Genomic DNA, 25,353 nt, shown 5'->3' on the forward strand with positions numbered 1-25,353 from the left:
AGATGCGCGTCTCTTTCGCCAGTTTCTTTGTTTCTCTCTCAGAGGCACCTTATGTCTCCTGAGAAAAAACAAACCATATTATGTTGTATGTAACACTCTGTATGCCGTTGCAAAAATTGCAAAATCCAAACCAAACGAGGCCTAAAATACACTCTGCAAGTTTAAAATGCTGATCAGACATTCTCCATATGAAAGAGCAAGAGCTTCACACCTTTATTTCAACCCCCACAAGCTATTCAGAACTAACCCAAAACCCAAACACTCTCCAGCTAGACTTAATTCAGTCACACTACTGGATGCTTAGTGTAAAATGGACATGCTTTATCTGAAAAAAAAAAAAAAAAAAAAAAAACGACGAACTGCAGAATACACACATCTGTATTAATCATTTTATATATTATTTTATTATTATAAAAAAAAAAAAAACACCACATTCGGGATTTCTGAAATCAGTTCTACCACTGGACCATGGATTAACTTGATAAACCATACTTCCCTTTTCCATTGCGTGTTTGTGCAAGACAGACGCTAGGGATGCACCGATCATGATTTTTCATGGCCGATTCCGATTTTTTACAAGCAAACTGGCCGATTCCGATACCGATTTCCGATTTTTTTTTTCTTTAAGCAACAAACAAGAAAGAAGGAAAGTATACATAAACAAGATGTTTATTTTGTATTTAATAGGCCAAACTGGCTTTGGCTATTGAAAACAATAACCTTAACCATCTGAAATTAACGTCAGTAACTGCACAGTAAGTAGCCTACGTTCAATACAAACATAGATGGTACAGACATCAGCATTCAGTATTTGTTTTAGTTTTTAAATTTGGTTTAAAAAAGTCTTTACCAAGTATGCTATATAAAGTATGCTATATAAATAAATTATTCCAAAATGTTCAAATCAAATAATGTTGGTGCGAATAAAACAAAGATGCAAAGTGTTTCATTCGTCCAAAAAAGAAAAAAAAAAAGGGTAATGATTGACATCTATATTTTTTTACTTGAGCCAATGAAAAATAAATAACTCTTGTCTCAAGTAAAAAAATATAGATGTGAATCATTACCCTAACATTTTTTAATTGGATGAATTTAACACTTTTTTCAGTGTGCTACAGCAGGTAATTTTTTTTATCAAATTAAGTCGATGTAATTTTAAGGTAAAATAAAAATAATCATCCTATATAGAACTGACGTTTACTTCTGGCTTTTCAAACTTGTTTGCAAGTTCTACTTTACAAAAAAAAAAAAAAAGCATTTCAGTTTTGTCACGGGTGGGGGGGGGTGTATCACATTGATAGTATTCAGACTCTTTGCTGTGACATTTGAAAATTTAGCTCTGGTGATTCATTTCTTTGGATCATCTTTATTTATACACATTGAGCAAATTCAATTGATTGGACTTGATTTTGGAAAGATAAAACTTTCTATGTAAGTTCTAACATCTGAAAATGCATATCAGATCAAAAATGAGGCTAAAGGTCAAAATAACTTCTTCAGAGCTCAGAAAAAGGATTGTGTTGAGGCACAGATCTGGGGAAGGCTACAAAAAAAAAAAAAAAAGAAGAAAAAGAAAAAAAAAAAAGCCTGACATACTGAAGGTTCCAAAGAACTCATTGGCCTCTAATTCTTGAACGGAAGAAGTTAGGAGCAACTGCTTAGACCTGTCTTAAGTCAATCATGTTTTTTTTTCCCTTCAAGACTGGTCTTTAAGTCAGTTACATAAAAAGGTAGATTGTTCTGATGAATCTTAAAATTAAGCAGCATGGCTTGTTTGTACGGACAAGTAGGGCAGTGTTGTGTTGTGCGGTTAATAAAGCTCCCCCCTCAATACACTCTACTCTGGTTTCACAGACATGGTTTAAGGCTAGTCCCAGATTAAAATGCATGTTTGCATGATCTCAACTGAAAGTATCTTGCTCTGACATATCTTAAAATATGTCAGTTCCATTGTTCTGTCTCAAGTTGCACACATGAAACGTTTTCTTCTTAGGCATTTTTATAAAAGCTACATAAATATCTTAACTGAACTATGGCTAGTCCTGGCTTAAGCTAAGCCCCGTATGTGAAACTGGGCCTCTCTTTAATACTCTTTGGGATTTTGAAATAAATAAAGCAATTATTTCACTATTATGGCAGTATTTGGAAAAATAATGGTATATCGCCTAGCAATACAGCAGCACCCAGAAGTATGTGATGAAGTGCATCATAGTATTTGCTTTTTATTAAGGAAAGGACGTTATGTGTGGCCAAGTATGGTGTCCCATTCTTGGAATTTGTGCTCTGAATTTAACCCATCCAAGTGCACACAAGTGCAGTGAACAAACACGCATACACACTCCGTAAACACACACCCGTGGCAGTGACCTAGGAGCAGTTAGGGGTTCGGTGCCTTGCTCAAGGTTCTCTCACCTCAGTCGTGGTATTGAAGGTGGAGAGAGTGCTGGATATTCACTCCCCCTACAATCCCTGCCAGACCTGAGACTCAAACCCGTGCCCTTTGGGATACAAGTCAGACTCTCTAACCACTAGGCCCATGATATTAAGAAAGGACAGTTAAACAAAACAAAAACTGGGTAGTTAGAAGGAGAATTGGAGACTGAAATTAGAGTGAATTATCATTAGTTTGTATGTCTGTAATCTGCAAACATTATGATTTAAAGAAGAGTAACATTTCATTATTGTATTAATTCACATCTGTTTAAAGTAAAATAGGTTAAAGCAAAGAAAACACCAAGTTTTACTGCCAATAATGTAATATCATTAAAATAAAATGAGCTATTTTCAATGAACGTCAAGTGACAGAAGTGTTCAAAAGCTTCCAAATTTATAACTTTTGAAATTTAATTATGAGTGCAAAGAAGTTTTTTCTTTTTTTTGGTCAGAGCTCATATGTGGTTATTTTAGCAGACATTTTATTTATTTTTTGCAGTTCTGTATAGGCATTTCATGTTGAGCTGAGAGCTGATCTGTGCATTTTTAACTCGTCTTCCTGGAGGAGCTGCACTACCTGTGCAACCTAATTGGGTTTAAGGTACAAGCAGTGAGAAGGACCCTAACAAAACATAAACTTGAGACAAATCAGTCAGGAATGAAAAGGAAAGAGCAATCGTACATGGCCACCACCTGTGAAATAATTTGCTTTTTTAGGGGTTTTCTTGCTGTTGCCTCTCCAGTGCACCTGTTGTTACATTCATTTGCTCCAAAGCAGGTGAAACTGATTCACAATCAATAATGCTTTGTAACCGGACAGAATATCCCTGATTGTTTAATTGACTTGGTGTTATACTGTGATTTTTATACTGTAAGTGTTCCCTTATTCATTTTGTCATTTATTTTTTTGCTTAATGATTGTTTGTATTAATAAGAATTCCAAATACAGAGCTCTGCACATGCATTTATGCTATGTAATTGCAGAGTTCTACAACTGTAGTATAGAACAAGTGCACATGAAATCACACTACCCACAGCTAGTTAAACAATGTTGTTTGGTGCCAGAATTAATCAGCTTGTCTGTGCTACCCCTAGTGCAAAGACACAAATTTGATTTCTCTCTTCTGTTAAAACATTTGTACATAGAACTGACCATCTTATCTCTCCTTAGGCCTTTCTATGGATACCATATGAAGGAAAAAACCTTTATGAAGATTTACCTGTACAACCCACAGATGGTCAAAAGGTGAGTCCTAGCGATCTGGTAGTTGTTGTTTCTTTTTATGAATAAGTGTGTGTGTAACTGTACATACTGTGCGAGTGTGTCACGGGATGTCAAGAAGTACTGGTACTTCTTTCGGCGCTGGTAGCCTCGTGGGCAGGCATGTGGCATGTACATGTATGCATGTAGTTCAAGTTCCGGCTCGCAGACCTTTTCCTGATCCCCCACAATAACAATTTAGTTCCAAAAACAAATTTCAGTGCATCAATTTGTCTTGTCTATCCATTTGTAAAAAAAAAAAAAAAACTGGAGTTGTCACTGCCAACAATCAGTTTGAAATTGATTTTCAATACAAGAGAAATACAATTATTACAAAAATAATAAAAAAAATCATAAAATTTCTAATTTTTTTAATATCAAACAAAAAAAAAAAAACAACTAAACAAACAAAATATAGCTTCACATACAAGCAACATTTTAAGTAGTAAACCTGCCTTCACTATCTAAGTGCTTAAATTATTAAAAAGTAAATAAGTGTCAGTGCCAGTAGCCTTGTGGTTAGTGCGCCGACATTCCCATCTTGTGATCCTTTGCCCCTCTCTCTGCCCAATGCTTTCCTGTCACCTCTTTACTTTCCTATCACATTAAAGGCATTAAAAATCCTATAAATATAGCTTAAAAGTAAAAGTAAATAAAAGTAAATTAGTGTTATTATAGTGGTACTGATTATTGTTATTATTGACATTATAGACAGCGATATGTATAAGAGACTGCATTCACGTATATATAACTGTTGACATAATTTTTGCATCATACAAAGAGCATTAAGGACAGCACATTGTTGCAACGTCAAGAAAAATCCTTTTTTTTTTTTTTTTTTTTTTTTTGGTCGTGTAAAATTAGTAGCAATCAGCATTTGCTGTGGCATTAGTGCAGAGCACAGTGCACTTATTTGATAAAAGCTTGGTTATATGGCACTGTTATTTCACATTTTAAATATCAGAAGTTTTCTTGGGCTGTACTAAAATAAGTATTGCATATTTCACTTGTATTGGTATCGACTACTAAAAATTTGGAGCCAAACTAACCTTTGGTAATTTGGTGCTAATTGTTGTGTGTGTGATGGGTGGAGGAGTGGTATATCAGGAGGTGATAAGTGTTGCTGATTGTGTGTGTGTTTTCTTTTTTGTAGGGTTAGTGAACTCCTGCAAGGTGGAGCTGTAATGAATAAGATTTTTCAGCCCCATGAAGCTCATATTCCCTTCCTGCTGCAGCTCTTTATCGATTACAACCTCTACGGCATGAACATGATCAGTCTTGCTGCTGTTAAGTTTAGAAAAAAACCTGCAACAGGTAACACACACGGGCATATACACATACACACAAGTAGCCTTAAATAGGGGTGGGCGATATAACCAAAATCTTATATTACAATACAAGTCATTTTTCATAATAACGACCCATGCTGGCAAAATGAGTCACAATGAGCATATTTTCATAAATGAGTTATGTTAAAAACTTCTAAATGTATGATTTATTGGAAATGGACAAAAAATGACTGAGCTACACTTGTTTGAAATTGACAGAGTCAGAACCGAAATCACTTATCAACCATACCTTAAAATCTCTAGTAATACCACCAAATTCAGCACCCCCAAACCCCACCCCCCCACCCCCCATATCACAATGAATAGTGCAGGGTACTTTGACCAATAGTTATTTTTGTTATTTTTTTCTCTTATTAAAAATAAGAACAAAGATGCAAATAAACATTTGAATCATTCAAGTAAGAAAAACAAATAATTAAATGTAAATGTCAGGCGCAAGTGCTTTGCCTCTGATGTACAAGTGCAACTTTTTTTTTGCCTAGCTCATAATTAGCCCATGTGCATTCCAACTCATTTTGCCAGCATGTGTCACGTATATCACAATACAGTCATTTTTGCTAAGCAAAATGTATGTTTTAAAATCAGTTGAAAATCACTTTATTTTAAAGGCTTAAAATAAAGGCTTAAATGAATGCAAATTATAAACTTTTTTTTATCACCCATCACTACAAAGTCACAGGAGCATAACTGAGTTTTTTTTTTAAATGTTTTTTTATTTTTGTGCTTTTGGAAATGTATCTTTACTCTCCCTAATTATGTAAACATTTTTAAGCTCATTTTGAGCACAAAGTGTGCTTTCTGCAAATATAATTATTGCGTGTGTAATTCTTTAAATGTTTAAAATTGTGTGCAAGACAGTCTCACACCCTGTTCAGGCCCTGTTATGTCATATAACAGTATATAGACCTTATGCCCCAAAGAAACAAGTGCACATCTTTAGAATTCTGTCTTCAAACTTTTGTGCAGTAGCTCTATAGTGTCACTGTGAAAGAGTAATTAGCTGGTGAAGTGGATTTACTTATTGAATACTTAATGAAAGATATAATGTGCATTTTAATGTTTGAAACATAACACATATCAGTAGACCCAGACAATTTTAAAATGAGCGGTTCATTCTTAAATTCACACTACCTTGCCTTCATGCTGTGGAAATACAACTTTTTTTGTATTTGTAATAATATTTTACAATATTTTTTTACTTTATTTTGATCAAATAAATTCAGCCTTTATGAGCAGAAGATATTTATTTCAAAATCATTAATAATTATAATGTATCCAAACTTTTGGCAGGTTTTTTAATAATAATAATAATAATAATAATAATAATAATAATTCTATATACTTTACTATACTGTATTATAGTACTTTATTATAATGTATTATTATATTGTTGTCATGATTATTAAATGCTGCTTTTTTATTTTTTACAGGACAGTATGTATTTTTACAATATAAGATATATCTTTTAATGTGCTAAAATATATATTTTTAATAATGAGTACTGGGGGTGTGACTTGTGGGCGTGGCTTGGGGCGTGGTCAGATTTTCCTTCTTTTTTGTCTCTAGCTGATCACAAGTCTGGCACGCTGAAACCTGTGCACTCAAATCTATAAAATGGTCTTTTCTCCTGAAATTAATGTTGCCAGAAGCCCATCAACCACCAGACTTCCATGACTGACTGATGAAACAACAGAGTACCTTTCAATTGTAAAAAAGAAAATTACGGATACATCTTTGTTAGCATTTTCAAGATGATTTTGGTCAGTGAATTCCCGTTATTTATTTTATTATTTAGCCTAATAGTTATTTGAGTGAAGTGTCTATTCTAAAAAGCCTGATAGATTTGTCCTCTTCTTTGTTTAACATGCGCTAACTTTTTTAATTTCATTCCTAAATTGCACAAATTCAACTTCCATATGAAATGTATTTAAAACGCTCACGTCCCGCGTTCTGCTCTGCTCCAGATCATGCATTTTCTAATACTCGACGGTGTTAATTGTCCAGCCAGCAGCAGCATGTATGTTGCGTGCCGTCAGTGCAGCTGAACAGTTCTGTGTTCAAATACACACAATAATCTTAAGCTTGCCGCAAAGTAATGGCAAAAGTAATTAATCATAAATGTGTCAGGGGGAAAGATGAAAGAGATATTTGAATTATTTACTAATAAATAGTGTTTTCTGAGTCGGTGTTGCAAGGATGAAGTTGCCGATCCTGACTCGCCATCACCTCATTAGATGCGCCTTTAGTTTAAGTGCATCTTTACGGTTTATGATTATAATGAAAGAGTTTTTGTTTTTGATTAGTTTTTTTTTCTTCCGTTAAGTAGTAATTTAAAGCTTTCTATAGATATATTTATCATGTCTGTGAGGCATGTATTCGCTGAGTTTCGGTTCATTTTTGTGAAGCGCTCCTGTTCATGACGAGACTGCAGAAAGCGCATCATGTTTATTTTCTTTTTTTTATAAAAGCAAAAAGTTTTGTTGATAATGTGAGTGCACACAAATAAAAGTAAACCCTTTACTGTTACGAATGATGTATTACTCTTACCTTTATGAGCAAAAATTACGGTGTATCCAATGAAAAAAATGCAAGTAATCGCGCTGACGCCTCCATGTCCTGCAAAGCACGCTTTACTGTTGCTTTGAATCTGCTGAAACTATTGGATATAGTGCACATTTATCTAGGTTTAACGTTTAAACTTTGTTATATGATTGAACTGTTTTATATCTATAGATTTTATTTTAGGCAAGTCGTGGTGATTTGAGAAAAGTAAATTGATCAAACATAGGCTCGCTGTCTGCCGCTGACCGATTGGTCGTTACTTTAAAAAACAAAAACTTATATTTAACAAACAAAAACTGCTCCAAACGTTTTTCTAAATTAACTTAATAAAAAAACAAAATGAAATATAATCACTTTGCCAATACATACAAAACTAAACTATTTTAATAGCTGGAACAGTAGTATAAGCTGTTTTGGGAGAAGGGGGAAAAAGACGGGCTCGGGCCAGTAATTCTGATAAGCGGGCCGGGCTAGGCCATAAATTTGAGGCCCGTGAAGGGCTCTAGGATGGAGAGATGTTGCTGTGTGTTATAGCTATTTATATCAACATTCCTGTTGGTTTAATTGGTCGGCTGTCAGGGGCCCCCTTAAAATGCGGGGCCCCAGTCATTTGCCTGCCTTGCCTGCGCCATTGCTACGGATGAATTCTGAAGAAGAATACGGATGAATTCCGGATGAATTCTGAAGTGTACAGGGATATACTGTCTCCCCAGTTTCAATCAAAGTGAAGTGACGTGACGTGACATTCAGCCAAGTATGGTGACCCATACTCAGAATTTGTGCTCTGCATTTAACCCATCCGAAGTGCACACACACAGAGCAGTGAACACACACACACACTGTGAACACACACCCGGAGCAGTGGGCAGCCATTTTATGCTGCGGCGCCCGGGGAGCAGTTGGGGGTTCAGTGCCTTGCTCAAGGGCACCTAAGTCATGGTATTGAGGGTGGAGAGAGCGCTGTACATTCACTCCCCCCACCCACAATTCCTGCCGGCCCGAGACTCGAACTCACAACCCTTCGATTGGGAGTCCGACTCTCTAACCATTAGGCCACGACTTCCCCCTATGGAAGTTGATTGGATGGCGCTTCATAGTACAAATGGACAATGACCCAAAACATACAGCAAAAACAACCCAGGAGCTTTTGAAGGTCAAAAAAGTGGATTATTCTGCAATGGCCAAGTCAATCTCCTGATCTCAACCCGATTGAGCATGCATTTCACTTGCTGAAGACAAAAGTAAAGGCAGTAAAGACCCGCAAACAAACAACAACTGAAGTCAGCTGCAGTTAAGGCATGGCGAAGCATCATGAAGGACGAAACCCAGTCTCTGGTGATGTCCATGAGTTTCAGACTTAAGGCAGCCATTGCCTGCAAAGGATTCTAAACAAAATAGCAAAAATTAACATTTTATTTATGATTATATTTATTTGTACAATTACATTTGAGCCCCTAAAAAATTGGAGGACTGTATAAAAGTGGTTGTAATTCCTAAGCTTTTTATGTTATATTTTTGTTCAAACCCTTGAATTAAAAAGTCTGCACTTCAATTTCATCTTGATTGTTTCATTTTAATTTTATTCTGGTGACATACACAGCCAAAATTATGAAAATTGTGTCATTGTCCAAATATATATGGATCTAACTGTAGTTTTCAAATGATTACATGTACTTTTTGCCTATACCATGCACCTTTATTACTACTTGTTTTTGATTCTGTAGTAGGAGAGCATATGTCAAATAGAGGGGGAAGCTCCAGCCCATATAAGCATCCCTGCACATCTAAACTCAGTGATGGCGGGCTGAGTGATACAATGCGCTGGGAGGATGACAACATACCAAGGTGTGTCTGTGTTTCTGCTATACATCAATGCATATCAGCATTGTATGGCATTTTGACCTTTTTCACATGTGGTATGTGTTTTTGCAGTTCTCTGATTTTAGAGGAGGTGGAACGGATGAGTGTGTGTGAGCTGGAGGTTGATGCCGTGGCTGCTGATGTTCTCAACCGCCTAGAGATTGAGAGTAAGGATCGGTTGATTTGTTTGTTTGTGTGTGTGTGTGTGTGTGTGTGTGTGTGTGAGAGAGAGAGAGAGAGAGAGAGAGAGAGAGAGAGAGAGAGAGAGAGAGAGAGAGAGAGAGAGAGAGAGAGAGAGAGAGAGAGAGAGACCAAATCCCTATCTACACTGGGTAATAACAACCATGATTGCATAAATCAAGTGATTTATATTTTAAATATGGCCATGCAGAATGACTAATTATAATTACTAATAAACAGCCAATATGCTAGTTATATGTGTGCTAATAAGCAACTAGTTAATAGTGAGAATCTCTGTAAAGTGTGACACTTGTATGCACTAATAAAGTACTTTCACATCAAATTAACTAAATTAATAAACTATTAGTTTATAGTTTATTCATAGTTTATGTATTGTTGTCTCTACATTTGTTAATATATATTATGTCTAATATATGGCTTATATATAGAGTTCTTCATTGTCACTGTAATTAACACTTTAACACTATTATTATTTAATTAGGTCGTAGAAAAGATTGTTAATTGGTTATATATACACAATATACAGTTTGTGGAATTTTAAGGAACAATTAATAATAATGCCGTTAATGTAAAGGTTGTAAAAATGTAAACGTAAAGGTCGGTTTAAAGCACTTGACACTTGATCCTAACTTGAGGTTACTTCAGCGCAAGCACATTGCATGTATATGACCTATTTTTCAGTGGTATTCAGTATGAAATTTGACTGTTTGATTCATAGATTATATTGGCTCAAATAGATTGCTTATACAGAATTTTTTTTTTTGACTAATTGACTACTCTTTTACAAAATTTTAAATTAAATGTTCATAAAATTATTTGTTGCATACTTTCCTAGTATTAAGCACTTTAACACAATGTTTGTTGTTGCTGTCATGTACTTTTTCTTGATAGAAAATATTTTATTTGATAGTAAAATCAAACTTTGTTGGAATCAACTGTGCACATTAATTCTTTCTGGAGTTGTGTTATTTGTGTAGTAAATTTTATGAGTATGCTTTTTTCTTTTTTTTCTCTTTTTTTCTTTTTTTTTGCATTTTGTGTCCAGATCAGATTGGGAGAAACCCTGGTCTTCAGGCCATCTGGGATGATGAGAAACAGCGACGACATGAGAGATGTCAAAGTTCTCATATTGACATGCCTGAATCACAAGGTGAGAAAAGGTCTTGTATGGAAACTTTTTTTTTTGCAGCACAACTATTAATATTATTAGGGGTGCATGATAAATATCGGCCGATAATTAATGTGCATCTCGACAGTAAAGCCGGTTCTCTAATCAGCGGTAAATTCCATCAGGTGTGTGATTTCACGTAGAGCAGCTGTTACTACACAGAGCCGTTGTTAACTGACAAGCTGTGCAAATCCACGTTCATTATCAACTTGGATTTGCGCAGCTTGTCAGTTAACAACCTGATGGAATTTACTGCTGATTAGAGAACCTGCTTTACTGACGAGATGCGCATTAATTATTGGCTGCTATTTATCGTGCACCCTTAAATATTATTTACCATGTTGCGCGATGGCTACTGTTTCAGATCGAGGCTTTGTAGAGTTCGCAGAGAGTGAAAGAATCTTCATGAAGAGATTCAAAGAAATTCTCAAGGAAAATGAATTTGACATGTAAGTGAAGTTTTCCATATGTTTCTAATAAATTTGTTTTCCATCTCCTGGTTGGAAGCAAAGGAATAAATATGTGGATTTCTGTCTAACAAATTGCACAATAGAAATTGAGGGACAAAACGTTCCAATGCAATGTTTTAATCACTACCCATGGTCCTGACAGCTGTATTGAAACCACCAATTTTGAAAAAGCAGGTAAAAAATTTGTATTGGTGTCACAGTGCAAATAATTTTATTATTTACCATGCTTTACTCTTCTAGTTATTTACCTATTGAGACAAATGAATCAGAAATCTTGTACATTTACAGAAAATTGCTTGATTCTGCTTACAAAATGAGGTGTTTCACTGATATATTTTGAGTAAGCAATACAATGTCAACAATAGAACAGCATTTAGTATATTTCCTTAGTTGTGGTTCTATCAAAAAGATGTCTCTGAAAGACAGAGGTTCCATTTCAGGTTCATACAGTTGCTATAGACGGTTTCAACGGCAACAACCTAAACAAACGTTATTGCGCATGCACGCTTTTGTGGCCGTAACTTAACTTCCGGTAGACTTCCAAATAGAATCAATAACAACAGCTAAGTAGTCCCTCTAGAGTAGATTATTTTTGATAACAAGCAAAACAGAGTTTTCCCCAGTAACTGCTGTACACAAAGCAGTGCTGAGCTCACAAACGCTGCTTTATCAGACATTACATGCAAGATGAAATGAAAATGACATCGAAAATAATTAAAGATAGTCTTCCTTCAGAAATACAGTGATATAAAAACACCCGCACCTCATTTTGATTTTTAAACATGCAGTACGTGCTCATGTTTATTCAACAAAGCATTTTGGAAAATCATTCAGTTTTGATATTGTGAGCGCCACAAATAAATAAATGTATGGGAAACACATCCCACAGCACAACCACCTGAGCCCAACTTCAGTCTACTCATCACTTTAACTTTAACTGCATTTGTAGACGGCGCCATAGCCATACTGATAAACAAACACAGACCAAAACTTAACTTCGGGCAAGCGCATGCGCCCAATGAAACCCTCTATATTAAGCATTAATTAGGTATTCTTTTTCCATCTCCTCTGGAATTAGGTATGTTGTCAAATGTTGAATTCAGCTTAGCTAACTGCAAGGGTAATCGGCTGCAGTTAAACAGTGAGACAGCTGGATGTGTGTAATCAACTATTACATGCTTTTTAGAGTTTAAGAGCAGGGAAGAATAACATTTGTGGTAGTGGGGACAGGCAGTAAGTACCTCTCTGCTACCTGAAGTAGTAAAATCCACACCAAACATTTACAAGGCGAAAGAAACAATTTTCTTCACAAAGAAAGCAGAATCAAACTTCAGGAGAGGTCAAGACCAACAACTCGAACTATAAATGAAAAACAGTCTACACAGTCAGTGCATCATAAATAAAAATAAAAAGGCTAAGCTTTCTTCCTTTTTAACCATAAAACAAAGAAACTTAAAAAACAAAATAAGGTATGAAAATGGCAGCTACTTCTAGTCTTAAAGCTTACAGATTTAAAGAACAGAATGTAATTATTATAGATAACAGTGGTGAGAGTAAACAAACATATTACACAGTTCACTTGTCATTTAGGGGGAAATTAACATTACTAGAGAAATACAACAACATAGCACCAGCCAACAGAGGTATGTGCACTATAGTCCTCCATAATTGAGTTTAATGAATCCAGCTTAGCTTTTATCTTGGGTCATTGTTGATAGTAACAAGAATAAATGAGCGATCTTGAGCTCCACCCAACATGATGTCAGAGTCTAAATAAAAGAGAGAATACAAAGAAGGAGCAAATACACATATACCTCTTCAGAAATCAAATGTATAACATACAAATAAAATAAAATGTATGTCTTGGGACATAACACAGCCCAAACCCACACATGCATAAACCCACACACACGCACACCATCATCTCTGGTTCAGGTGTAAGGATGCTAATAGTTGGAATGAATGTTTGCTGCATTGAATTGCTTGAGAGTGGGGAGGCAGCGGGCTTGACGTTTATCTTGTTTTGTAGGACTCAAACTGGGTCTGAAGTTGACCCTTTCCCTGAGCTCTCACTCTATTCTACTGTGCTGAGCCCAGATGACTTGCCTTGCATACCTGCCAGCCAAGTGGATGTGCATCAAGATGCATTTAAAGGTGAGGTGCACAGTCTCAAGTAACCCCTTGACCACATATACAATTACTCTCTCAAACAGTACAATTTTTAATAGTCATACCAGGGACCCAGTTATGATGTTATAAATATATGAAAGGGATTATTGATTTCCAGCTGTTGAAATTTTAAAGGCAGGGTTGGCAACTTTAGTTTGTAGTCTGCAGCTACAAACTTTTGCTGTAGTACATTTAAAAATGTTAAATACACATTTATTTTGAAAAGTTTAATTTGAATTTTATTTTTTTTTTTTTAACTAAGAATAAATTAAAATACTATAAGATAAATATATCACTGTACTCTGTCACTGTCACAATTTGTTTATGGGTCATTACATTTTGCATACGGGACAAATTTTGCCTTTTCATTTTGATAATTTTGTACATTTTTAAAGTTAAAGTTCCACTGAAATGCACTTTTATGGGTTTTGTTCTACTATATTGTTCTACTAATACATAACATGGTAGTCATTTTAATCAATGTCAAGACACACAAGTTATGTAATCTTTATTTCTCAAACAGCTGTAACCGAAAACATTCATTTCTATGTTGCAAGACCAAAAATTTTATCCAGTTTGAACAGGTTATTTTAAGTACAGGTACACCTTGGAGGGTACTCTTAGTGGAAGGAAATAATAAATTTTAGTCTTGTTTTGTTATATTGTTAATATTCTCTTGATAGTCTTTTCATATTCTGTGAGGACTACATCACTGGAAGATAACAGAACTTTGAAGATTCACCAGCAGTGATGTGCCAGTCCTGTTCTCAGTAGCAGAGCAGGAAATATTGTCACAGTTTATATGAAGAATTATGTAACAGTAGCCTCATAGAAAATTGCTTGAATGGGCCCTTCAGCTCAAAATATTATATATATACATATACATATACATATACATATAATTTTTTTTTTTTTTTTTTTTTTTTCATGTGTATCTTTAAATGCAAATGCTGTGCACCCTTTCCAGAAAAGGGCTGTGCCTTTACAGTTCATGCCTTGGTTACTATGGCAACAATGAACAAAACATCTGCGTGTTTTTGATTATGATCTCTATTGCACTCATGTGACGTTGAAAAAAATGTTATGTTGAAAAACTAAGCAGTTCAGGTGTTTGAGGGAGTTCAGAAACAGTGTTTACTGATATAGAAAATAAATACCTTTGGAGTGCACTTTATGCTTTGTAACATTGCAGATTGTTTTCATGCACAAACAGCAACATTGTACACTAAAAGGAAAAAAAGCATGATATGACCCCTTTCAATGTATTCGATGTATTATTAAAAATGTTTCCTTTTTTCACCATATAGACACAAAAAGACATGGTGGGAAAGATGCTGAAGTGGCAGTTGTTAATGAAGAGGCCATTTTGAGTTTGTTGGAAAACAGTCAGACCTTCCTCCCTCATTCTCAGGGACCCAACCAATCAGCAATACTTGGTACTAAGACTATCACAACTAATATATCTGTTTCCACAAGCAAAAACTCTTACCTTTTCCCTAGATTGTTTTCACACTGCAATTTTTTTTTCCTTAATCAATAAAAAATATAAAAATTATTTTTTCTGACATCCAAACATACAGCAAAATATATTACTCTAGAACAGTGCTCGCCAACCCATCGATAGCGATCGACTGGTAGATCTTTATCACTGTCCCAGTAGATCCCGAAAATAACAGTAAAATAAGTACAAAAATCTCATAACATTTCTACATACTTTGTACTTTACTTTTATTATGGTAAATCACTTTCAATTTCGGGAGCTACTAGGACAGTGAACAGAGGCCAGAGACGCTGAAGATGAGCGCAAAGAGGAGAAAATACTGTAACAGGCAGAGAACAACAGCTCAATGTGTTCACGATGGTCGAAATATATGGGAGTAGGAAAAAGTGAAATTCAAAATACATTCTCTTAATATATTTTAATGTATTACATGCTTTTCATGTAAACCCATATTTTAGATATTTATACTGGAAAACACAAATACTGATGAAGAAAAAAACAATTATTTTGCATTACTTTGTGTGCATATCTTTATATTCACAATATTGTATTGCATGTGTTTACATAGTCATAATTCCTCTTTTCTTGTACAGTACATGCTATAATTAGATTATCAAGTTTACATTTACATTTTCCACAATGTTTTAACAGACAGCAGTCAAGACCAGGCTATGGTTGATCTGTTTGAAGCGTTGGCTGATGATGGATTTAGAGCTGACAGGTCCAGAGCAGTGTCCCAGCAACTGTCAGGGATTGCTAGCTGCGTCTGTAACAGTGATGATGAGGAAGCTGGGCCTGAGCTGGAGAAAGAAGAGTCAGAGCTCAGTAGAATCATGTCCCAGCGATGGGACTGTGACATGACAGGACCTTCTGCTGGGCAAAGGTCACCAGACTTCCCGTTAGTATTGTTGGAATTGTCTATTACATGCTTTTCTTGTTTGCATTAATTATATAGTTATTTTAACTACATTATGCAGTTCTTATTATATGTTATTACATGGTCAGTCAGGTTCATTTGAGCAGAAAGCTTAAATTACTATACCTTTCTTAACAGGCATTCAGAATAGACCTCTTAGGAAAACACTGGCTGGTCCACAGCAGATGGTGCCTGTGTGATGTTATGCCTTTCGTTTATTTAAATTGATGGCATGTTGTTTAATCATAATCTGTGTTGCCTTCCTGCACAGATTATGTATGAAAGAAGCAAATGAAAGCTCCAGTGAAGAGCAGCAGGCCTCATCAGATGAAGAGATATATTGGAAGGGAAACCGTGCTCTTCTTACTGATCTGTCCATTCCACAGTTGGATGGAGCTGCAGATGAGAATAGTGGTAAGTAGAATTTTAATTAATTTAATTTAATGAATTTCAGTGAAAAGTTTGATTGCTTTTGGTTGAGTGGTGTATTCATACTTGTCATGTTTCCTGTAGATTCATCACTAACAGACAAGGAATCCCGGACACACTCATCTCTAAAAGCACCAGACAAGATCCTTGGTAGCAGAAATGTTTTTCCAAATGAAGCTGTTCGTATGGAGCCACCATCTTCTGCTAAAATTGTTATTGAATACAAATGTGCTGAGCAGAAACTCAATCAAGAGGATTTAGCAGAAAAGCATTTAAAAAGTGAAGAGGCAAATGAATATTCAACTGGATTAAGAGTTAACAAAGAGGTGCCATATATTCCACCAGTTAAACACCCAATTCCTTTTAAGACAGCAAATATACCTAAACTTGGTGCTGAAAAAATAGGTGTGCACTCTTTGTACACTGATGAAAACCAAGCCACTGGCCTTAATCAGCCAGATCCTGATGATTCAATTTTTGGAAACTCTAAGCTTGCCCAGAGCATAAAAAATTCTACCAGTATTAAAAATGTGGAAAAGAACCATTTATCCATCCCTGAGAATCACAAGAGCTTCTTTGTATGTTACTCTGAGCTGATGAACTGCCCCACCAAGACTGAAATGCAACTCAGTCCAAATGACTGCAGAAGACCTGTGATAAGTTTTGACCAGACACAAAGTCCTATGGAAGAGAGCCAAGCTTTGGGCCCTCAAGAAGGTGAGACAGGACAGGATAAAAAAGAGGAAGATGTCAGCAAACTGAAAATAAGATATGAGGATTACCAAGAGAATAAAACTGAGAGGACCATTGTGGCACAACAGGAGGCACACTACAAATTTTTCCCCAGCGTTATTCTGTCTAACTGCCTGTCCAGACCCATCAAGAAACAGACTGGGAGCAAGATTGGGGATGGTTGCTCTACCTTAGACCATCCTGAACAGCGAAGGTCAAGGTTAAAGTTGATCAAAAAGAAAACAGCATTTGGTCAAAAAAGAGTAAGTCCTGTGAGGACCCCATCTCCTATGAAAGAGGAAGCCACAGCACTTCTTTCCAACGCTCTAGGCTCTCTTAACCAGAAAGAAACCTATAAGGAGGTTGACATGGAAACTTCAGATCCACCAACCATTGAAGGTTTGATTAAGAACTCAGTAGAGGATGAACTTGCAGATATTCCTACCAAAATCTCTTGCACTAAGGTGTCCAGTTTACCAGGTAGCAAATATACCTTGCGGGCAAAAAGGAAAATGAGTTATGACAGTGAAAATGGAGATCAGGCCAGTTCTGGTACTTTCAAACAAGCTTTGGTGCAACATGAAGGCCTTAAGGGCAAAGATCATGTCTTTAGCCAAAAAAAGAGGAAACTGACTAAAAAAGAGCCACCAATCATCATTAAATATATAATCATTAACAGATTCAAAGGTCAGAAGAACATGTTAGTGAAGATTTCTAAAATTAACGCTGATGAAGCCTGCACCGTTTTAACACCAGAAAGGCTTGCCAAATACAAAAAGCTCGCTCCTCTCAAAGAATTCTGGCCCAAAGTGCCAGAGTCTACAGCAGTGAAGTATCCGCTAATTGAGGCAAAAGTAAAGAAGTGTCCCAAACGAAAGGCTAAGGTGAACCCAGTGTCAAAGAGGGCCGGCACCCCTCCAAAATCTAGGTGTCCACGAGCTAGTCAGACTAGGAGGGCGAAGCATGCAAAAGCACTGATAACTTTACCGAAATTACCCCCTCCATGGCCTTGTTATAATGAGCTCACTGATGACTGCTGTACAGAGTATTCTGATGTGATGGTGGAGTTGGGTTATTTGTCAGAAAGAGCCTCCAGTCCTACTGATTCAACTCCACCTAGATGTTGGTCTCCTACTGAGCCCTTACTGGGATCAAATTCAAATCTGATAAACCCACATAATGATCCATGTCTAGGTACATCCTATCAAGTACTAGCTCCAAAACCATACCAAAGAGGTCTTTGGGATAGAAGCAGAACACCCAGGTCTAAAAAGACTTCTGCTACCAGCCCAAAAAGAAAAGCTAATACTACAACAAAGTCAGTGAACAAAGATTCAGTGACATCTGTGAATTCACAGAGGAAAGGTATTCAAGCAGCTTCAAGGAGACATAAGACACGTTTTGAAAGTATTGAAGGAATTGTTCTAGAAGATGACACATCTACCTCTCAAAAAGACAGGATGCTGAATGAGAAGCAAGTCCCGAGTAGAAAGCAGGTCCGAGGTGAGGAGAGTGATAATTCACAGGCTCCACATTCAGTTAACAATGCACCTATTACTTCCTCATCGGATGACTTAACTCCTTATCAACATCCTAGTTCTCTAAAAAGCAGTCAAGAGGACTTTACTATCAGTTGTTCAGGCTCTCAAACAGAGGTCACCAGCACTGGAAAAAAATCAAATCAAGATGTTTTTGTCTTCAATACCATTGCCTCAAATGACTCACAAAAAGACTCACAGATTGGCCTCAATCCCTGTATTGAAAAATCTCTAAATCATATTCTTTCCCCATCCACCAAGAAGGTAGGACATCCATGTTCCGTTATCACATACAGCAGTACCAATTCAAAATCACAAAATATGAGTCAAGATGGGACTATCATAAAAAGTCTATATGAATTCAAATCGGAGGTCTCTGACCATGAAGAGAACACCAGAACTGTACAGCATTTGCAGTCAACCAGAAAAACGACCATAAAATCAAGAAGACCACAAACAAAAAAGAAAAATACCATAACTTTATTGGAGTCTGTCGATTGTAGATCCTCCCTTATGCCCTCTGCTACCAGTGCAATTAAAGCTGGATTACACACAGGACTTACATTGTCCTCAGACCCTAAAATTGACGAAATGTGTGTTCCTGCATTGCCTTCTGGGCTCGCTGTCTTAAAGGAACTTCTCCAGAAGAGGCAACTCAAAGCAGGACAGGAATCACATGAAAGCGATCATGTAACTGAGGATATGTCTTCTACCAGTCAACTTAAAGATATTCCCAAAACAGCCAAATCTAAAACAGCTCATTCATCAACATCAAGAAAACCAAGGGGTGCAAGAACTAAAGTGCCAAAAGAGTTACAGTTCAAAATCAGAAGTAATAAAATGAAACAGGATGATTTGAGAATTGACCATCTTTCATCAGATGACAGTCCTGTGTTTTTCTCTGACCCTGGCTTTGACAGCTGTTGCTCTATTGAAGATAGCTTGTCCCCAGAGCTCCCAGAAAATTACAGCTTTGATATCAATGCCATTGGGCAAACAGAGTTCTCCGGTCTTTATTCTGGCAACCAGTTTGTGTTAACTGATAGGAACTTGCCTCAGAAGTTCCTCAGTGATGTCAGTCAGGAGGCAATCAATGCCCTTGTTGGATTAGGCGACAGGAAACAAAAGGTGTTTGGTGTTGATGAAAGCAGCAAGCATGAACAGGACTGCCATAAGTCTGGGGCTCTTAGTCCAGAACTGTTTGATAAGTCATTTTGTGAAAGTGGCAAAGTTTATCCCAATAAGGTATCTCTTGATTCAGAAAAGATCTTTAGCAAAGATTGGGGGGGCTCTTTAGGTAAAATTCATGGCCTCAGCCACTTTCAGGACTTTCACTGTGAAAAGAAAGATGTGTTGCTTGACCCAGAGCCCTTTTCCCCCCTTACTTCTGCTTCATTTGCTTATAATGGTGTTTCCCCAAATAGTGATCCCCTAGATGGCAGTTCAGCAACACCAAGCAGTTCCCCACAGTCCATCAACTCGCTGTCCCAGCTGAAAAATGGAGGACAGAGTTCAAAGAGTGGGGGAACTCACATTCTCAAACCTCTCATGTCTCCACCTACTCGGGAAGAAATCTTAGCTACTCTGATGGATCTGGACCTCTCAGAAGCCACCTACCAGGAACCATTCTGCAGTGACCCATCAGATGCACCCTTGAAGCCAAGGTAACATTTGTAATGATTCACCTGCATTGGTTTTGTTTTTGTATATTCTTTTACTGTAAATTACTGTTTTTTTTTCCCCCCACCCAGGGAGGTTGGTGGTCGGAAGTTGATATTGGAAACCAGGCTGGCGAATGAACTAGTTGAATTTCATGGAGACTTATCTCAAAACGGCTTACAATTTTGGAAAATTGCATTTTCTGCAATGACAAATCAAGCCTATGGACCAAACAATGGGTGTAAATCCTCTATACTGATCAAGCACCAAACCCCATTTTCTGGCAGTGATCAAAAAGTGATTATGCTTCCCTGCAAGTGTGCCCCAAGTCGAGAACAGGTGCAGCTCTGGCTGCAAGCCAAAAAGCAGTACGAGTGCCTTCAGAGTGATAGGAAACAAGTGGGTGGCCAGGCAACTGTGGAACTTGGAACATATGACAGGACTTCACCTCAAAATGAGGACTATAATTTACCTTCCTCAGAGAATCATGATAAAAGTTGGAAGAAAAAAGATGAAAAGGCTTCAGAGTTGCAGAGTATCAGTGGGAATGGTTTAAGTTTACCACTCCATATTTCACCAGTTAAAGCAGCTTCATCTAACAGTAGCCCTAAGAGTACGAAATGCATCTTGGACATAGAGACAAACAAAGGTTGTCAGATCACTTCTCCAAATTCTCCAAATCTTTCTACATTGCAACAAAGGTATGCTGAAATTAAAGAAGATGAGGACAAGGAGGATGTGACTGATGTATTACAATCTCCCAGCTTGGACCAGTCTCAAAATCTCAATGACACATCACTTGAAAATGTACAGCCAAAGGACCTCTTGAGTCCATCAGTTTTTTCTGTTAAACACCTAGATTCTGATGTCAAATGCTCTTACCTGCTCCATAGCACACCTGTCCACCGGAGAAGCTACACTGATGACGATGGCTCTAGCTACAGTCCAATAAGAAATGAAGGTATAGTTTTATGTTTTTTCTTGAAAGCTTGAATGTTTTAACTAAGTTGTTCAGCTCTGTTATCTATAATGGGTTCCCAAACATTTTCAGACTGGAACCCACCTAATGATGAGAGGTAAAATATTTTGTGTCGATGGGGTTGACATAGGGCTTGGCAATAAATAATATCATATTGAGATCATTATAAAATGTGTCAGTGACGATGATAAGCTGTGGACATTTTACTCAATTGGGATTTATCTATCAATCTATAACAGCAGAAAGAAATATGACAACAGCCAAGTCAGTGCATGTCGCTAATAGGGCTGTGTGTTCTGTTGTTTTTTTTTTTTTTCTGCTTTTTTCTATGTGAATGAATGGCATAGTTTTGTCTGCTACACAACCAAGGACAAGAACACATTAATTATCACCATAGCTACCATAGTCACTTTTCACTGTTTCATTTGAGAAAAGCTACTGTCAAATACACAGTGAAACACAAAGATCTTCATGGCAAACTGCAAAAATAAAAGTTTGGTTTAATTTGAAGAAATTATCACAAATATTACTATGACAATTATAGTTGTAAAATAATTATATTTTCTTTTGCTGATAAAATCAGGATAATTGTGAATCAGTCATGCTTACTTGTCTTATGCAGTCATGCTTAATAGACTTTATTTATTTCCAAAAAAGATGACTACTAAGGTTTTACATTTATCTTTTCATTGCAAAACTCTTTTGGATCTGTTTTTGTACAGACATAGAGCCCAGATCACAGCGACGACATCAGAAGGGTAACAAAAACAAAGATGCTTTACGGAGAGTTTTACTTACCACACAAATGAAGGTCAGATGAAAGTTAATGAATTTATGAATCTTCTGAAGTTTCAATCTTATAATCCTTGTTTAGAACTTTATAGGGTTTTTATAGCATATGCATTATATCCCATACAGAACCAGCTTACCACTATGAATGTTCCGAAGAGAGAAAACTCCCAGATTGAGGGACCATCAATTTGTAATTCATATGGCTTTAAAGTCAGTATGCAGAACTTGCAGGAGGCCAAAGCATTGCATGAGGTAGGATCTTCTTTTGACTGTGTTTTAGTAAGAACTGCTTTCATTAAACTGAGTGATTAATCAATCAATTTAAACACGTAAAATACAGTTTTAACAAAGGGGGAAAAAAGCTTGTCATGTCATATGGTTAGAAACTCAAGTTTATTTTTATGGGATTTCAGCTGATCTCATCGTACGTTTTTGCCTCCCTGCTATAGGTACAGCACCTCATAATGATAAGCATGGAGCTTCATGCAAGGACTCGTCGTGACCTTGAGCCTGACCCTGAATTTGACCCAATTTGTGCTTTGTTCTACTGCCTCAGTTCTGATGTCCCTCTCCCAAATTGTGACACTACCCAGATGACAGGTGCCATTGTCATTGATAAAGATTGTTGTTCTTCAGCTCAAGGTGAGATTGGTGTTGTGTTTGTTTATTAATGGTGTGTGTACCATTGTAATTGTAAATTGTAAAAAAAAAAAAAAATAAATAGTAAAAAAGCACCTAACTATAAATCAGCTTAATGTTGATCAGGTATGTGTTTCCTGTACGACATAACTCGCTGATTAACCACCCCCCCCCCCTAAGAAAAATATTGACAAATTATCTGAAATTTGGTTTATTTTATACGAAATTGCCCCATAGCCACATCACTAGTTACTAGTCCTGTGTGAATATCCACAAAACTGGAAGACTTTCTGAATATATTTAAAGGTACACTAAGCGATTTTTGCCAAACGATGTTGATATTTAAAAGCACCAAAACAAACATGCCCATACGCCAACAGGACCTCGCCCCTATTTTGAAATCTCCGCCCCACACGTATGTACACAACCATGGCAATGACGATCGTGGAAACAAGCGAAGATGACACACAAGCATAATCAAACAAAAGCCAAGACGGATAAGTTGTGTGAAACAAAGCAAAATCAGTGTCACTCACCTATCAAGAAGAAAAAACGCAACCTCGGCATCTGATCCAAGGCCTTCCCACTCCTTGAGTTCTCTCCACTGCTCCAATATTTACTCGGGTCCTACCTCTTGCCTAATCATAATCCTTCTTTTCAATGTTTTGTTTCTCTGATATTTTCCTCTTTTTATCTGCCATTTCTCTCTATCTATATTCGATCTGCTAATATCCGTCCTGTGCACTCAAACTGAGCACTCTATTCTCTCTGTCATTACAAGACATGCCCCCATACTGCTGATTGGCTACAAATGTGTTTTGGGACTTGGTCCGACACTATTTTTCAAAAATCACTTGGTGCACCTTTAAGCAATAGGCTATGGCTATTTTAGAAAGGTACGTTTAAAAGATGAAAAATTTAATCAGTAGAATATGAATAAGTTATTGCTATTGTGTGTATAATATGTAATCATGTAATCAACAAAAGTAACTAGTCTGAGTATTTTAAATTGTGTCCTTAATTTTTGGAATCTGATTATGTAATCCATATTACATGTAATTAGTTACAACACAGCACTGGGTAAGAAAATTACATAATCGTTAAAAGGTAAGATAGAGGATTAAAATTAGGAATGTTTCTTATGTTATTTTGGCCTGGTCAGCCATTAAACCTAAACTTCCAAAAAAAAAAAAAAAATTGTTTTTTTTTTTTTTTTTTTTTTTTTTTTGCTATTTATTGTCTATGAAATCCTTTCATGTTTCTCCTTTTTACTAGACAGGGTGTAACACTTAGTTAGCACATAGTTTTATAATTAAATTTATTGCATTTATTCTACAATGCATAAAAGTAGTGCTGTCAAACGATTAATCGCATCCAAAATAAATGTTTTTGTTTACATAATATATTTATGTGTACTATGTATACACTCACCGGCCACTTTATTAGGTACACCTGTTCAATTGATTGGTAACACAAATTGCTAATCAGCCAATCACATGGCAGCAACTCAGTGCATTTAGGCATCTAGGTGTGGTGAAGACAACTTGAAATACAAACCGAGCATCAGAATGGGGATGAAAGGGGATTTAAGTGACTTTGAACATGGAATGGTTGTTGGTGCCAAACAGGCTGGTCTAAGTATTTCATAAACTGCTGATCTACTGGGATTTTCACGCACAACCATCTCTAGGGTTTACAGAGAATGGTCCAAAAACCAGTCTGTGTGGTGGTGTAATTGTGTAGGGGATATTTTCTTGGCACACTTTGGGCACCTTGGTATCAATTGAGCATCGTTTAAACGCCACAGCCTACCTGAGTATTATTGCTGACCATGTCCATCCCTTTATGACTAGAGTGTGCCCATCTTCTGATGGCTACTTCCAGCAGGATAATGCACAATGTCACAAAGCTCAAATCATCTCAGACTGGTTTCTTGAACATGACAATGAGTTCACTTTACTCAAATGGCCTCCACAGTAACCAGATCTCAATCCAATAGAGCAGCTTTGTGATGTGTTGGAACGGGAGATTCGCATCATGGATGTGCAGCCGACAAATTTGTAGCAACTGCGTGATGCTATCATGTCAATATGGACCAAAATCTCGAAGGAATTTTTCCAACACATTGTTGAATCTATGCCACGAAAAATTAAGCCAGTTCTGAAGGCAAAAGGTGGTCCAACTCGGTACTAGCAAGTGTACCTAATAAAGTGGCCAGTGAGTGTATTTATCATGTTTATTATGTTACGTTTATACATTTAAATTTTTATATATAATATCAGTTATATGAATATAAATATATACATGCAAATACATGGAAATATTTTCTAAATGTATACTGTATGTGTGTATTTATATATACACTAAAAGTTTGGGATCAGAATTAAATTCTATATTTTTTTTTTCAAAATACAATAAAAAAATTTGATACAAAAAAATAAAAAAAACAGAAAAAACATCAAAAAATTTAATATTGTGAAATATTATTATGATGTAAAATAGTGTTTTTCTATTTTAATATACATTAAAATCTTATTTATTCCTGTGATGCAAAGCTGAATTTTCAGCATCATTACTCCAGTCTTTAGTGTCACATGATCCTTTAGAAATCAGTCTCATCATGATTAATCTAAGGACTTGTTTAATTTTCATTAACTGAAGTAGTTTCAGGTCTTGACCTAATTGGTTACATACT

The 25,353-nt window shown here is 36.4% G+C and overlaps 1 protein-coding gene across 4 annotated transcripts in view; it reads left to right on the forward strand.

Moving 5' to 3' along the window:
• The window catches only part of rev3l (REV3 like, DNA directed polymerase zeta catalytic subunit), a 77,965-nt gene that overhangs the window by 34,009 nt on the left and 18,603 nt on the right, over positions 1-25,353 (forward strand). The window contains exons 3-17 of one of the 4 annotated variants that reach the window (XM_042746357.1): positions 3,605-3,679; positions 4,848-5,008; positions 9,330-9,450; positions 9,538-9,632; positions 10,712-10,816; positions 11,199-11,283; positions 13,334-13,458; positions 14,781-14,909; positions 15,626-15,872; positions 16,162-16,304; positions 16,404-20,253; positions 20,341-21,209; positions 21,950-22,038; positions 22,146-22,271; positions 22,469-22,661. In XM_042746357.1, the coding sequence (XP_042602291.1) occupies positions 3,605-3,679; positions 4,848-5,008; positions 9,330-9,450; positions 9,538-9,632; positions 10,712-10,816; positions 11,199-11,283; positions 13,334-13,458; positions 14,781-14,909; positions 15,626-15,872; positions 16,162-16,304; positions 16,404-20,253; positions 20,341-21,209; positions 21,950-22,038; positions 22,146-22,271; positions 22,469-22,661 (6,413 nt within the window). The remainder of the gene's footprint in view (positions 1-3,604; positions 3,680-4,847; positions 5,009-9,329; positions 9,451-9,537; positions 9,633-10,711; positions 10,817-11,198; positions 11,284-13,333; positions 13,459-14,780; positions 14,910-15,625; positions 15,873-16,161; positions 16,305-16,403; positions 20,254-20,340; positions 21,210-21,949; positions 22,039-22,145; positions 22,272-22,468; positions 22,662-25,353) is intronic. The other 3 variants (XM_042746359.1, XM_042746358.1, XM_042746360.1) reach the window with 3 other exon arrangements.

This window comes from Cyprinus carpio, chromosome B20, assembly GCF_018340385.1.
Source record: "Cyprinus carpio isolate SPL01 chromosome B20, ASM1834038v1, whole genome shotgun sequence".
Taxonomy (NCBI): Eukaryota; Metazoa; Chordata; class Actinopteri; order Cypriniformes; family Cyprinidae; genus Cyprinus; species Cyprinus carpio.